Below are 16661 nucleotides of genomic sequence, written 5' to 3'. Positions count from 1 at the left end.
TGCTTAATTTTTAACAATTTTTCCAAGTTAAGGCATGTGCAAACCTCAAAAGTGATCAGCTGTGTTACCTTCAGACCTTTCCTAGCACTGCAGAGCACCTGCCTGGTACCTGCCTGGTGACACCTGCATTAAGACCTGGTGAGTTTGGTTCTACATCTTTGTGTGGTTCCAGCTTCTTACTGAAACTTTTAGTGGCAAACCAAGTGCCTTGAATTTAAATACACAACAGCAGCAATGAAACTTGTAACCTTATTTAACTTAAGAGGTAAGGTTTGTGTGACCATTTCTATTCCCATAAAGCAATGGATACTGGTTTCAAACACCCCCTTTATATTCTTGAGCAAGTCCCACACCAGTCCATCATTTATTCTGACTGGAATCAATACCTGCCCAATAGACCCCAGGATTACTGGGATCATCTATTCCTGACTTTGAGTGTCAGCATTCTATTAACTTTCTTTGGTCCTCTGGAGCTCCCTTTGCCATTGCAATAGGAAGAGGAATATTTCAAGGAAACACCCATCACTTGCAATGAACATTGTGACCACAGCACTTCATTTTGCCCATAGACCACTTAAGGGTATCACCCTCAGCTCTGGAACAGCTGCCACAGCCCCATGGAAGGGCAGGAACTGCAGTGAGTGAAGGTTTATTTTGCAACATTCCAGAGTTACTGTGCTGTCAGATATGGTAATGCACTGGCACTGCAGGATATAAAGCAACACTATCTCCTTCTAGAAGGCAACTACCTTTCACAACAGGAGTCATGGAATGTACCACTTACTTATTATCATTGTTTAGACTATCCGTCGGCTGCTGGTACTGCCCGTTCATTCTGCTCTCTTTACTGCAACACACACACACACAAAAATCCAGTCACTTAAAGCAGTGGCTTCCCAAACCCAGGAAATTGCTGTGACATGACACACAGCCTGTTTTCTGAATCCAGGTCCTTATTCCAGCTGAGCAGCAAAAGGCTGATTAGGATGCTAAAGATGCTTTATTTGCTCTCACAGCAGTGCTACATCACAAACACCATTTCTCCTCCTGGTCAAGGCTTCAGTGCTGCAAATACACATCTGTTTACGTCAAATGTTTTATCCAAAAAGCTTAAGAACAGGTTAAGAAAATATTTGTATTTGAAACCCAGGAAATTATCTAATTACATCAATCCTTTATCTTGTAATGGGTCAATCATCTTGGCTCTGACTTCTAAATTCATTTTGTGTTTGACAGCAGCAATAGGATTATGCTGCTGATTTCCTAGCTGGTGAAATTCAGACTACTGAGTTATGCTTGCTGATTATCCCATCTCTATTCCATTATGCTGGGTACCTTTCATCATCAGAGTCTGTTCTATCCAGGGAGAATTCACCATAGATGAACAAGGAAGTCTCAAGAATATATTGGATTAAACCATATATTCTTAATATAACAGTATTTAACAGAGCTGCAGGGCTCTCCTTTCTCTCTTGGTAGAAGCATCCACTTTTTTTTCTGGGAAATAAAGAGTGCAGGCAAAGCTTGAAATTTTAAGTAAAATTTCAGCATCAAAATAGGGTCTCTCTGTTAAGAGATACCATAGTTTGGGGCTTTCTGCGCTGCTTCAGATATAAATTAAATCTGAATATCCTCTTGCATATTTGCATTAATGTTTGACAAATACTTTTTAATTAAGCTGATTAAATTCCTTTCATAAAGGTGCATTTATATAAATGCTACGTCTTCCACAAACCTGGGAGGTGGGAGAAGTCTTGCTGTTTCTATTTTAATCTGGGCTATGCTTTTGCTTCTTGCAGCATTCTCTAAACAGAAGTTGAATATACTAAACAAAAACCCCCAGATTTGCCTATGTGCAGGAATAAAAAGGAAGGATTTTTATAACTTCAGGAATACTGTTTGGGGATTAGCTTGGCCAACTGCACAGGATGGCAGGTGGGTGGGCACTGAGGGGATAGGACCAAAGCAGGGATCTGAAGGCCAGATGGATCTGGGTCTATAAATTTAACAGGCAACCAGAAACATAACACACATTAATTAAAGAACCCCACCACAATGTTTAAATATAAATCCTTTTCAGGCACATGAAACTGAACAGTTTATCTAAAAATGGGTTTAGACAAGCCACAGTTTCCACAGAGCAGATCATGGCAGAAGTACCACCACAGACACTGTTCTGTACCCTCACATATGCCCCTTGTTTTGTGCTGCACGTGTGTGAAGTGGGAACCAGTTCAGCCCAGCTCTGTGAGGGGTTTGGGACTTGGAGCCCACCTGGAAGCCATGAAAGGTGTCATGTCCAGCTCCAGTGGAAACGAGACATACGTAGTGATCTTCCGCCTCAGTTTGGCTGAGTGTTCAAACCGCTGCAGGCAAAGGCAAGAGGTTTCTTCTTTAGACAAAGGGTAAATTTAATGGTTTTTATAAATGTCCTAAGCTTAGAAACAATAACATGAAAGCACATTAGCAGTCACTATGCAGGGACCAGCTCTATGGGAATGTCCATATAAATAACAACAGCATTTCTAGCAGGAAAATAAACCACCATTTGTGGGCTCAATGTTATCACAGTATTAATTAGTTTATTTACCTTGTTATCTATGCATACAAACCTATTCCCATGTGACATCAAAGAAAAAATATATTAAATAAGGAGAGCACACAGAGCTTTTACCCAAAGCAGTGCTCATTTGCACCAGGGCTATCCAAACCCATGGCTGCTGCCTACCCTGGCTCACAGAACCGGTGATAACAGAGTTTGCCTTCGGAGTCACACTCTGCATCCACCCATCCAATCATCTCAAGTGACAAGAGTCAAACCTACACAGGAATACCCTTTCAAATTAAGGCAAAAAATGGAGTATGCTAACAAAAAAAGCCTTGTCCCTCAGCCAAAAGGGACCTGCAATACCCACCACCCTCTCCTCATCTCCTTCACTGAATATTAAATTGGAACAGGAACAAATACCAGAAAGAGATGAATGAGTTTCTATTTAAAGGCAGCTTCCCTCTCCATTTCTCAGAAAGTCTTCTCTATTTACACTTCAAGTTAATTATTTTCCAATTGTTATGCTGTTACAATTCCCTAGCAACATATCCAGATGTGAAAAGCTGAGATTTCTGTAATTCTTATCTTTTGTGTTTCTCTTTTGCATTAACACACAAAATGAAATTTGCATTTTTCATAGACAGGACAACACAATCACTTAGGGAAAGTAATTTATTTTCCAAAAGGTCTTCAGTCATTTTGAATTACACAAATACTGAACTAAGTATAGGAAAGGAGTGGAGCACATTCACCTTGACTTCCCTCAGAACTTTTCCATGCTTTTCCTTCAACACAGTGGCAAACTTTCACTGAAAGTGTAAAAATTGTACCATGTAGGATGGGGGGTGTAACTGGAGATTGGTTTCTGTGCTGGTTCAGGTTTTGGACCAGCCTTCCATTCTGTCTCTAGATTCAAGCTGGTTAAGTTCCCCCAGACACACTGCAAATCTACATCAGAGAAAATGTAACACTATCTTAATAGAAAATCTAGCTGGGCGAGGCAAGATGTTCTTTATATTAATTTATATCATAAAAATTTAGTCAGTGAAAGCCAGAAGACATGTCCAAGAATTCAGCTCATCCTCTCAGAGAGGAAATCACATCCTCTGCTCTGCTGGCCCCCGTGAACTTACTTTGAGATGAAAACAGGCCACAATGGGTAACTTCTTCATAGTGAGTTGTTTGGTAGATTCTTGGTAGCTATGGCAACCACTACATTTGATTTTGGCACTGCTTCCTAGATGTTCTGGCCTTGTAAACCTAAAAAAATATTGAAAAGCAAAGGAATGCACAAAACAATCAGATGGTTTTTGACATGTGCTGGAAATGCTTTTACTTGTGGGTCACTGGCACCACAAGAGACAAGAGTCAGTGGGTTTTAAGTAATTTTGGAAAAACCTACAATCAAACCATAATAATGTGAAGTGCAATGGCTCAGATATCCAAATGTGACATGGTCATGTCTCTAACTTGTACTGAAGTGAATCAGTGGCTGAGAAAGGAGCTCAGTGCCAGTTAATTTCCTACAGCAGAGCAGCTCATTTTCATACAGAAAGCAAAGAAAGATCTTTTGTTTTCAAACCCAGAAACATTGATATGGAAGACACTTCTGCAACACACTATTCTACCTTGTAGCCCTCCAGGGCTGGGATCAAAGCTCTGAGATAGAAAGGCCTGTAAACACAAAGTTCTTTTCAAAATACAGATACCCTTCTAAAAAACCTTTGTTGACAAAAATCTCTTTCAAAATTTTCAGACAGAACTGCTCAAAGGAGCCATGGGAAGAAACCATTAGGGAACAGGGAAGTGCTCACAGAAAATGGACTACCTCAGTGTTCATACTACAAACTAAAGCAAAATCTCTCTTTTCCAGAAACTCAGCACAGAAAGGCCAGGACCATGGACTTTCCTTTCTCAGTCCTTTCCTCCAAGTTTAGATTTTCAAAAGGAAAATCAACAATTTCCCCAGAGGCTGCCTTGTAACTAGGATTTTGGAGGTGAAATATTTCAAAAATATAGTTAAAAACTTCAAGTTTCTTCATTAAATGAAGAATGTCAGTGCAACATGGTGTCAGTTTGTCCCTCACCCTCACTCTAACTATGGCCAAAGCAGCCTCCAGCATTAAATGACATGACAGCTTCCTGGTTAATTAACAAGATTTCCTTGACCTGGCCTATGTGTCATCATTCCCTGTTTTTTCTTTCTTTTGCTTTGTATTTGTTTATCCATCAGACTCTAAAAAGGCTCATAAACTTGCTCTGATGGTTGTTTGGAATGCTCTTATTTTTCCTTTTTTGCGTCACAATCCTGCTCACTCCTTCCTTCTTCAGGTTAATTTCAGCTGCACGGCCATATTGACATGAAGTTACACACGTTTTTTCTTGCTAACTTTTGGATAAAAACATAGACCCACCCTCTTTATACATTAGAGTTCAACTTCTTTCCAAAATCCATACTTTCTGGAAGTATCTTTGAACCTGGATGTTTTTCCTTCCTTACCATCAACTTTGATTCTACTAATCTCTATGTTGAAGAAAATTAGCGAAATTCAATTGGTTTTGCCTCTTGATGTATTCCTGCATCAGCAATTTTTCATGTGTACTAATTCCCTCATTTCCTTAAAATTATTGATCTTAACAGTGTCAAGCAGATTAGAAATCAGATGTTAAAGACTATGAATTTTTATTTCAGGAAGATTAGCTTTGCCCCAGGCTCCAGGTAACCTCTTCCTCAGGCAATTATCTGCATTTGCCACAGGAGAATGACTTGCAGATCTGCTGAAAGATCCAGGTGAACAGTACACAAAGCCATAACCTTCTCCCCAGGTATCAGTTTCCAAGATGCCTAAGTGTCAGCCTCAGAATTACCTTTTCTTTTTGAAAGCTCCATTCCTTTAATCCTTAATGGCATCCCTGCAACTAAGCTGGCAGTAGCTGACACTCAGTTGTGCTCAGAGCAAAATCTGATTTCCGCTTGGTGTTAGAATTTAGATAAATATCAAATGCAATGTAAATTCTTTTCATATGCTTCCTCAGCCACCAGAATGAAGAAAAAGGAGACAGACTTTAGTGATTTTGATCATGTAAAACCCCATTGTCTGGCAGTAGCCAATGCAAAATTTATTTTCTTACATCATGTGGCAAAAGGCTTTGAGTGCTTTTTGTTGCTGTGAGCCTTCTTACTTTCTCATAGAGAAACAACAAAAATACATGTAAAATGCTGTTTGGGGACAGAGCTGTGAGATGCTCAGAGCCACCTGGAGAAGAAGATGAAGCCAAATTCCCTGTCTCCAAGCCCAAGCTGTGTCTGTGGCAGGCCATACCTTCTCAAGCAGTCTGTGAGGGTGGTGGTGCCCGACACGTGGCTTTCCCCATTGACCACGCTGCCATCGCTGCCCGGACTCAGCGGCCAGAAGGGGGTGGAGGAGCCTGGCAGATCCAAACTGATGTCCCAGAACGGGTCTATCGTCGTGGAAACACCACTGTGGGAAACAGAAGGGTTCCACACACCTTTAAAGGAAGCCAAATCAACAGTTTCTCTCTCGCTTTGGGATGCACTCCAGGTGCTTAATTTGAAGGACTTTGGGATCTCCATCACCCCTAGAGGGCACTCAGAGATGACAGAAAACACAGCTGCTGCAGTGTTTGCCCACAATCGATCGCTTCCCTGCACATTTAAAAGCTGTATGTTTGGGGAAATGTACGTGATGTATTAAATGCAAAATAAAAGTATTTAAGAAATTCTCGCACTCACTGGAGCCCTGAGGCTCAAAGCAGAGCTGCTCTGAGACAGAGGCACTACTGACCAGTATGAACCAGTTAACATCTGTGATAACAACTATGTGCCATACAGTTTACAAGCTGGTTTTGCCTGCTCAAGACATGGAAGATGGTGCTTGAGGCTACCTCAAAAAAGAGAAGGCTTTAAAAAATAGTCTTGCTGTCCAGCAGTGCACTGAATTCAGCTTTGCAGCTCCTCTCAGCATCTCCTACAGCCTTTGGCATATGAGGGGCCAAAGAATAACTGTACCAAGCAGTAGCTTGTGTTCTCTATCAGAGTTCTCTACAAACAGCTGAAGACAGGCCAACAGCCAGACTGTGGAAAAAACTGCTCAAAATTTTAACTGCTATTGACTCAAATCTTTTCTTCCAGCATCCACATTGTTAAGAGAACTTCAGGGGTCTAAGTGCCCTGTTACACTTATTTTTTGAGTCCTCTCTTCCCCTAAAACCAGTGGTTTTCACTCTGCAATCTCATTAAGCTTTCAATATTCTGCCTTTTCCCTCTGCTTCATTTGTGCAAAAGTTGTCAATTTCAAAATAAAACTTCCTTTGTCAAAGTTTCATCAATGTTAATATTGTGTCATAAGAAATCAAGCTTTGCATTATCACATAAGGATTCTGTGTCTCTACCAGGCAAAGAACAAAATTTCCTTTTCCTTACAGTAAATCTTTTGCAAATCCCTCCAGGAAACTGAGAATAAAAGCAGATTCAAACAAGCCCAGCCCATGACCAGGACAGCAAGAATGCGAAGCAGAACAAAAAACAAGAACTCTGACTTCTGCACTCTGGCAACACCAAACATCTCCAATGAGAAGTCAACTTGTTCCAGTACAGAGTAGGACAATAAATATATTTTTCCATACTCTTGTAAAGGCTTTTTTCTGGTACCTGAGATTACATTAGGCATCAGCCTCTTTGAAACCTCTCCTGATGATACATGAGGCTCCTGACTGAAGGAAAATGTGGGGTTTTATATCAGAATTTTCTCAAATGTAGTAGCAATTGTATATTTTGAAATTCAAAGAGATCTTGGAAGTATTTTCTTTATGGTCTTGGACAACAAGAACCTTTTCCAGACTAATAAAAGGTTTGTGTGCATAAGCCTGCAGTACTTCCCAGGCAGCTTTTTAGGTATGTGTTAACATGTGACAGTTAAGTGACAATTGATTGCATTTAGCTGACAGAATTATAGAATTAGCAAATCTCAGGATGGTTTGGCTGGAAGAGACCTTAAACATCATCTCATTCCAGCCCTTGCCATGGGCAGGGACACTTTCCACTAGACCAGGCTGCTCAGAGCTCCATCCAGCCTGGCACTGAACACTGCCAGGGATGGGGCAGCCACAGCTTCTCTGGGAAACCTGTGCTGGTGCCTCAAGGTGCTGCACTAACACAGTTCTTGTTTTTCTGGAGTTTTGCCAGTATTTATTGGTGCTCAAGAGAGGAAAGGTTCGGTGCACTGCACTGGAGGGGGTGCAGGTTTGAACTAGAGCCCAGGATCAGGAAAAGTGACTTACTGGCAGACTTGACAGGTAACATCCGACTGCAGTCCACCTGTGAAGATTTGGTCTATGATGCAGTTACAGTGGTTGGGGTTGTTGGCCTTCTTCCCATTATCATCACCTGCAGGAATGCAAACACAGGCTCAGAAGTCAAAAATCCTCTCAGGGAACAGTGGTTTGTCTTGGACTGTGTCTCCAGTAACTCTTTCTAACACAAACTTATACTGCAAGTGCAGAAGGATAATACAGAACCCTGCAGAAGTTGTGCCTTGAAGAAAACAAGGAAACAAGATTGGAATTCCTTGAAAAATATAGAAGATAACCAAAAGGTAACTACATGTAGAGATGAAGCTTAAAACCATAGTAGTTCTTAGCTAAACCCTTGCTCAGGGATCTCCCTTTACAGAGGTTTGCTTTGCACTGCCTGGCAACTCCTAAGACAAAGAAGTTGCCAAGGTGGTTCATGAAAATCATTATTTAAACTTCACAGCAGCAAATGCCACTTTTTACTTCTATTCCAGTCAACTTCTGCAAGCAGAATGAGGGGAGAGAGTTTATTAAGAGCCAGTCACCCCCAGCCCACTGCCTCCATCAATGTGCACCTTCCATGCAGGTTTTCATCAGTGGGAAAATGAAATATGTCCTTATCTGAAGTGAGGAGGTAATGCTGTGTCCTCCTCCATCTTCCCCAGAGGCTCAGTGAACACATTCCCATCTTTCAGGCATCACACACTGTCACTGCAGGTCCCAGGAGTAAAGTGTCATTTTTAGGACTTGAGTGCTGAGATTAAGCCAACTCAACTTTCTCACAATAACCAGAGTATTAAATAACCAAACACTTGTGCACACAGTTCTCAGCTTCAAAGCCTTCTCCCTCCATTCCCCAAGGTGACACCCTTTTCCTTGCATTTCCAGACTGCCCACTGGTTCTTTTCCTTGGGTAGGACACATGCAACTGGGCTTGCTTTGCAATCAGAGATGCACACCCCAACTAGTACACATCACCAGCTAATTGTTTCTTAAAATACATCTCAAGATGTTTTTCCATCTCCTTCAACAGCAACTGCTACAACAGGACTACATTTGGACAGGTTTCCCAGTGTATTTAACTTACTGGGAAGTATCTGATTTCTGAAACTGAAATGCTAAAATTGAAATACTGAAATAGTCCTCAAATCTCTGCTACTTCTCAAAACCAATTATTTCCTACTCAAGAATGTCCAAAAAAACCACCTGAAGAAGTGAGAAGTTTCTAAAAGCAGGACAATAGACTGTTTTCATGTGTCTAAGGTGCTCTAGCTGGAGTTTTCTTGTAGAAGGAACAGATAGAATTATATTTTTTTCAAATGAAGCTTTAGAATTATGCTGAAAAGTATTATATAATAATCTGACAAAGGTTCCACTGGACAGTGGATAGTAAGTGTGGAAAAGCAGTCATAGGTGATACCTACTAAGCTGCAATAGGCCACTTGAGTTAATTAGATTCTAAATGCCTCAGGAAAGTTCTCCCTCAGCTGCCAGAGTTAGGCTTTAGAAACTTTTGTTTGAATTGCCAAGAAAAGCACATTGTTTCCTTAAGAAGACCTCTCGAAGAAAATGTTCTAAAATTAGATTTCAAGTGTATGAGGTTCAAGTTGGGGGTTATCACACCCGGTCTACGGCATTTCTTGATGGGAATTTCAGCTAAATCTTACTGAACTTAAGAGCTTTTAAAGGGCTCAATTATGCTAAGCTAATGAAGAGGGCATACAGTATAGAGACTGTGCAAGGCATCCTTCACCTACAGAAAAAGCTTCACTTATATTCACAAGCACTAAAGAAAAAAAATTCAAAATAGAATTAACTGGCTTTTAGTTAAAAGTCCACTTTTCCTTTTTAAAGAACTACCACATCCTTGTAATCTCCCCATTTCAAACATTCTCTCTGCTTTGTTTTGAGGGGGCAGAAGGAGAAAAGCAGTGCTGAGAGCTTTTCCCTAGATCACAGGTACCATCCCAGCTGGACACCTTGTGCAGACAGTCATTTCCTCCTACAGAGAGAAATGAGCTCTCCCTTTTCAATTACACAAGTCAATTAGGATCAGTGATGAGAGGGTCTCAAATGAATATCCTGCAAGCTTGTTCCCAGCAAAACAGAAGGGTATTACCCACTCAACATTATTTCCCATGACATTTGGTTGGAGAGGAGGGAAAAAAAGAGTAAGATTACCACCTACACACACTTGTCAATATGGAACAGATGCTGAGGGGAGGTATATTATGCAGCTGAGAACTAGAAGCTGCTAGATTGTTGTGCTCAAGTTAAGGTTCCCTTCAACATTTCTGTCTCCCAAACTAGGTTTTAATTTCAGATATTTTTTGAGGGGGGTTTAAATCTGGTCCAGGGAAATCAGCAGCTTCTAAGAATGGTCAGCACAAGACTAAAAGCAAACTTAAAAATGCATCAATGTACACATTAATGTGGTTATGAGAATGGCTGAAAATTGAGTTTAGGAGTTTGGACTCAAATTACATGCAACTCTCAAAAAACCCCACACAGGTTACTACTGTGTCTGTGAAATAATTAAGCATGTTAGTCTGTGTTCAAATTAGGCATTTAATATACCACTAAAGGTAAATAATACACAACAACAGTAAAAACAGCTTTAAAATACGTAACTTTTAAAGACTGCTTTTGGTTTTGATATAAAAATACAAGTTTTGCCTCAATTTTCCATTCTGTATTTTAAATGAGAAAAGAGAAGTCAAGAATTGTCAGATTTTAAAAGGGCTTTTTATCAAAACAAAACATTAATGTTAATATTTCTGCTTTGCTTTGGTCCCTGATGTTCTGAACAAGTGCTTGTTATTTCTGACAAAGCAATACACACAAATCTATATGGATCAGAGCAGATGACATGTTTCACAAGCATATGCTCTATCAACTCCTAAGAATATCATACAGAATTCACAGAGCAGGGCAGTGTTTTCCTCCCAAATCTCAGTACACCATTCTTTTTCTGGCTTCAGATTTCTTTTGCAGCACTCCTTGTTAAAGGTGAATGCAAAATGCTTCAAGAAATCCAAATAAATGAGGAATAATCAGCTTTAAAGTACTACTCTCCCTTTTTTAAAACTACTGGATAAAGTTTGGGATGAAAACACAGATTACTTATATTTTTTTATCTTGCTTTTTGATCCTTTGTGTACCAGTGTCCATCTCTGCCACTTGAGTGCTGCAGAAACCCCCACAGCCAGTGATGCCACTGGACAGAACAGTAATTTTTGACTTGCAGTCATGATCCTTTTAAGAGAACAGTAATTCTGGTCTAAGTTTCCCCAAGCTTGAAGATGTCTGAGACAAAGGTGGGAAACTAAAAGGTGTCTGCATGATTGGAACCTCAGTGGCGTGGAAGTTTGCAGAGTTAGAACCCCGAATTTATCCCAGAGCACTGGGAATAAAGATGCATCTGTCATGTTGACTAAAAGCTGACTTAATGCTTTACAGCCTGGGCAGAAATACAGATTATTTACATGATTTCTTCCACCAAAATACTACTTTCCAGTTAGATCACCTGCCTCCAGCTGTTGAAATGAAAAAGTGATGCACAGGCAAGACACACTTAACCCCTTTTTATTCAGAAATATTTTCTATTACTCCAGCAGCACAGAGAAGCCCTATTGAGGGTTTAGAAATGCCCTGCCCAGATGCCACAGCTCAACCCAACAGTGCCAGCACATCTGTCACCCCTCAGATGGGATTTACATGGAGATCAGACAGGTGTCCTGGCCTTCCAAAACTCCACAGATGCCACTAAAGCACAGTATAGATTCTACCAGCATTTAAAACACCAACCAAATAAAAAAAATTGCTTGGGCCAGGCTGCCCACATAATCATCTCAGGGCAGTTGTAGGATTACAAAACTTATCTTTACATGGACATCAAAATCATGTAGTTTTTTTAATTTAGGCAGTGACAAATCAACAACAAATATTAACAGCTTTGTCTTCACTTGCATTAAGACACTTCCTAGACAGCTGAGTACACAGAATGGAAAAGGGATAAATGACTAATGGCAGCCAGACAAACATCACTGGATATTTATACATAAGGAACACTTTCATTTACTTTGGTGCCTGAAGCCTTGGTGATGATGAATAATGTCCAAAAACTGGAGCAAAATTTCCCCCATGACTTTATTTTATTTCACTATGTGTTAATTGTAAAACTTCATTACTATTGACTGGAAGCTTTAAAAGCTTTCTTCGTTCATTAAAATAAATATTTAATATTGGCAGGGGAGGTATTATTTGCTTATTGTAGCTGTAGGACATATTCTCACTATTAGTAATAATATTTTTACATCTGCACACTTCACATGCAAGTGTGTCTGTGTGGATACACAAGTGGGAAAACTTTCTCATTACATTGAAAACTAGTTCATTCCAAATGTGGTTTTGCATGAATATACTTGAAATTCTGGTTTAGATTAACTTGTTTGGTTCCCACACAACTGTTCAACCACTTCTTTTAAATTACCTTGATGTGGTACAGATTATTTACTATGATTTAATAAAAGCCTCTCTATTTCTTCAAAAACAGAAATTTGAAAACCTGGCTGCAGAGATGTCAAGGAAGATATGTCAGAGAGATTCTTCATTTAAAGTCAAACCACAATTTTTTTCTAAAGTCTTTTCAGATTCTTTATCAGTTTGAGAAGAGCTCAGGGACCTTTACTGTTGCAAGTTTTTCTCTTTACAATTCTGAGACACAAATACTACTTCATTAATTAATGAGGATGTGTAGAAGAAATATGAGCATTATCTTGTATCAGAGATGATGAAAAAAACTTCAAGATTTGTTAGACCAATGGTTTAGAAATTTAATATGAACAAAGAAGTGCTTCTGTTTGCATCTGAATTTATTCAGTGTTAAGAAGTCAATATTTGGGTAGATTTTGTTCCTTACTGGACTTCCACACCAGTTTAATTTGGATTATTGAAATCCAGTTAGTGGTTGTCATATGACAGACCTTAATAACTACAAAGGAACTGCTCTGTGTACTCCTGTCCTTAGCAATACATTTTTTGGAGAAGATTCTTTTGGAGGCACCAATTATGGATGTGAACAAGGCCATCTGCTGCCATGCAGGGCTACCTTAGAGATAAAAGCAATATTCACAATGGTTCAGAGAAGCAGCAGCAGCCTTTCCTTTGATAGTCCTCTGATAAGCCAAAAAATGAACTCTAAGTGCTTTTCCTAAGAGCATTTGAGCAAAGTTGAGTGATTACATCTTTTTGATAAACAAGGACTTTTTGTTTGTTCTGTTAGTATCAACCCTACTACTTTTCCCTTGGAGGAATAGTAAAAATTTTGCTGCTGCAGTAAGTGAATCAAGCTAGAGCAAACATTGGCAGATTGGGAAATTTTCAGTTCGCCTAACAAACAGAAAATACACAATTTCATATAATATTACAAAATCAAGACTTAGATACTTCATAACACTGAATATTTTTATTGTATTGTACAATTATGTATTGTTCTATACAGACTAATAAAACAAGATACCATAGCCACCCATTGCTCTTTCTTATTCACATTTCTGTAAGCAATTTGGTATCAGAAATACAGTAGAATCAGAATAATAATATTAAGTATTAAGACAGAATAAATAATATTAAGTATTAAGACATAACCTCTCCCCCATGTTATTTTCATGAGTCCCATGACACACTGAGTAAGAGATCTAACTACTGAAAGTACAAATAGAATTAAAAGGCAATTTAAAAGAAAAGACAGTGACTCACAACCAATAAGAGAACATCATCATGGTGATTCAAACCAATGTACAGGCTTCTCTGCTTCTAACTCTTGGTACTTTTTGACAGTGAGAATGGTTTATTTATTTCTAAATATTTTAAGTCTAGCGAACATTTTAAAAGGAATTTGCTAAGAGTGCTGCACTGGCACTAGACTTGGTTTAAGAAGAGATGGTTCTACCTCCTTTTGATGCAATAATCCTTGTTGATTGGAGCCTCAGGACAAGCCTTACCTTTGCAGTGTCTGTGTAGCACATCTAATGCAGCAATGAGGAACTCGTGAGCATCTTGTTGCTCGTACCCTGCTAAATGCCGTGCGTGAGTCCATACCAGGTGCAATAACCTATATGGAATGTGAGGAGATCGGTGCCCAGAGTAAAACTGCTCAAAGCAAAGAGAAGGACATGATTGTTAACAGCTGACACAGCCTCAGTGCATTGCATTATTAAAAAGTCAAATGAGCGCAATTAGTCAAATCAATTTAAACCGTTTAGTTCTGATGGCCTTAATAATAAAGGAGAGAGACAGCTTTTGTCACACACTACTGGAGGAGTGATCTCAGAACTGAGCAGCTCAGTTTTCTCCCCTGAAATTCCATCAATTTGTGATGGATTAGCCTGAAAAATGTGGGGGTGCAGGGAGTGGGGGAGACAGGCACAAACATCACTCACAATTTGCTTACTGATACCACTGGCTTTTATTAAAATAGCCTGGGGAGGAAAGAAAGGAAAAAAATTCCTGCACTTGAAAAGGATCAGCAATTTCATTCACAAATTATGTGACTGAAATGCCCCCGCCCCATACCAGAACAAATACTGAAGATGAGAATGTAAGATGCTGACTGCCAGCCAATCCCTGACCCACAACAACTCTGCATCCAAATGCTGTGCACACTCCAGTTTTATGGAAAAAATTTCTAAGCAGGGCAGCAGCCTCATGCCAGTACTGGCCTTTCAATCTAAGAGGCTTTAAAAACAACTTTATTGAGCCAGCTGTTAGCAGAGCTGAAGGTCCCCATTCAGTCAGTGATCCCCAAAGCCAGCTGCCATCCCTGCTCCAGCAGGGTGTCCCCTGCCTGGGAACCTGGTGCTGGACCAGCTCCTGCAGATGCTCCTTCATCTGCTTCAGTCAAAATCTGATGAGCTGGCTCCAGAGAGACTAGAACTGCCCCAGGTGATTTTGCCAGAAGCACATTAGAGAGTGCATAGATGAATTATTCAGTCAGCACAGCCTGATGTGAAACACTGCTGCTGCTGAGGGGTGACACAGCTGGGGAGGGAAATCAGCACAGGGCAGGACGACACTGCCCACAAAACTTTTTTAATTTAAAAATAGAAATAGCCAGGTCCCACTTGAAAAAACCCAAACAAAAAACACCCCAACCAACCGACCCCCAAAAAAACATGCCAAAAAACCATCCATACTAAGGGTCTGTGTTCCCTGGGTTGAGGTTCAGCCCTTCCTTTATCCCTGCACAGTGATACCAGTTCCAAAAGTAAAGCAGGGATGCTCATGGTGTCCCTGCAGGAGTCAGGAAAGGCCCAGAAGAGTTTATTCCCTTGACAGAATAGCATTTTGTTTTTAATAAGTGAACATTTGTGAATCATTTTGCCTTCCCTCACCTTCAGCAAAGGTATCTGCCAGTAAATGCTGCCTGCAACACCACAATTATGTTTTCCCAAGATCCTATCAAATCCATGGTGGTTTCTTTTCAGTTACTCTTCCCAAACAGAAAACAGTAAGTGGCAAATACATAGAACAAAAAACAAGATTTAAAGCCCCAGTAGTATATAATTCTCATCCTTATTGGAAAAGTGAGCTTCCTTCTCCAGCCCTGAGTTTCTCCCTGCACAGTCTCTGAGCATTTTATCTAAGTCCAAGCACAGGCACTGTGCTACAAACCTGCTGAGAGAAAACACTGTATTTTAAGGGACATGTTGGCAAAAGGCAGCACAATCTTCAGCTACTCCTCATATTGGTAAGGTTTTCTACATGATTTTAGTGTAATTCCTCCCTCAGAAATTTCTTCCTGACAAAATGCTCCACTTTTCCCAAACAAGAAGCTGCACCTCTGCAGCCAAACACCACAAAGTGTTCCTATAAATACAAAGATCAATAGTTAACTCTGATGCCAACAAGGATGACACTGAGGGACTGGAGCAGGAGTGTGGTAATTGAAATCTGCTGATGCAGCTGCTGCTCAACATAATTCAGGGAACTGCAGCAATAAAACTTCCCTGTTCTGTCACTCCTTACAATTAGTCCCAGAGCTCTCCGGTCATTTTAACCACCACTACTCCATGTAATTACTCCGCTGCAGACACAAGACCTGCCAGCAGATTTTACATTCTCTGCTTCCTCAGTAGGATGAGAAGCATCTGACATGAAGCTTTATCAAATTATTAACTATTATCACACAAAACTCTAGAAATCTGCCTGGTAAGAATGTGGGATGGGAGAAAAGCTTCACTACTCGGATAAATATTAAATAAAATACAGAATCTGAACACATTCAATAACAATATTTTAACTGGAATGTATAAAACATCCATCCCATCTCTGTCATTTCCTTGCTGCTGGGAAAAGCAGCCTATCAGAGCTGTTCCAGTCCACAAAAAGGAAAAGAGTCCATGTAAAGTTTTATTCCAACCTTTTCACTGAAGTGTGCAAATATAAACAATGATGTATTTGCAAGTCACCTTTAAAATACAACTCTTAAACAACTGTTCCGAACATAATTTAAGCTCTTTTTTTTTTGTTTAAATTTCTTTTCAATTCAGCAGTATCAGTTGTTTATACTGGAGAGAACTAGTTTGAGCAATTTCGAAGTGCTGGGTAATACACTGCTTAATTGCTATTCCAGGAAAAAAAAAGGGAGGGGGGAGAAAGGAACAAACCAACCAGGACTCAAAGCCTCCATTTTTACACACAGCCCAAGTAAAACTAATTTTGTTTTTCCACTTAAAGCACTTGCTGCTGAATTCTAGAAAGAATCTATGGAGGATTTAGAAGACTATAGGCTTTGTAA

General features: G+C 39.9%; 1 protein-coding gene across 2 annotated transcripts in view; it reads right to left on the bottom strand.

The window, feature by feature from the left end:
- Window positions 1-16661, bottom strand: part of USP22 (ubiquitin specific peptidase 22) — an 89968-nt gene that overhangs the window by 4037 nt on the left and 69270 nt on the right. For both annotated transcript variants that reach the window (XM_030284853.4, XM_030284852.4), the window contains 6 exons: window positions 13867-14014; window positions 7850-7955; window positions 5872-6030; window positions 3682-3808; window positions 2275-2366; window positions 785-847 (listed from right to left, as the gene is read on the bottom strand). In XM_030284853.4, coding sequence (XP_030140713.1) covers window positions 785-847; window positions 2275-2366; window positions 3682-3808; window positions 5872-6030; window positions 7850-7955; window positions 13867-14014 — 695 coding nt within the window. The remainder of the gene's footprint in view (window positions 1-784; window positions 848-2274; window positions 2367-3681; window positions 3809-5871; window positions 6031-7849; window positions 7956-13866; window positions 14015-16661) is intronic.

Source organism: Taeniopygia guttata, chromosome 14 (assembly GCF_048771995.1).
Source record: "Taeniopygia guttata chromosome 14, bTaeGut7.mat, whole genome shotgun sequence".
NCBI classification, from domain to species: Eukaryota; Metazoa; Chordata; class Aves; order Passeriformes; family Estrildidae; genus Taeniopygia; species Taeniopygia guttata.
Note: the sequence above shows the minus strand (reverse complement) of the source record. Positions and strands in the feature narration are given on the sequence as shown.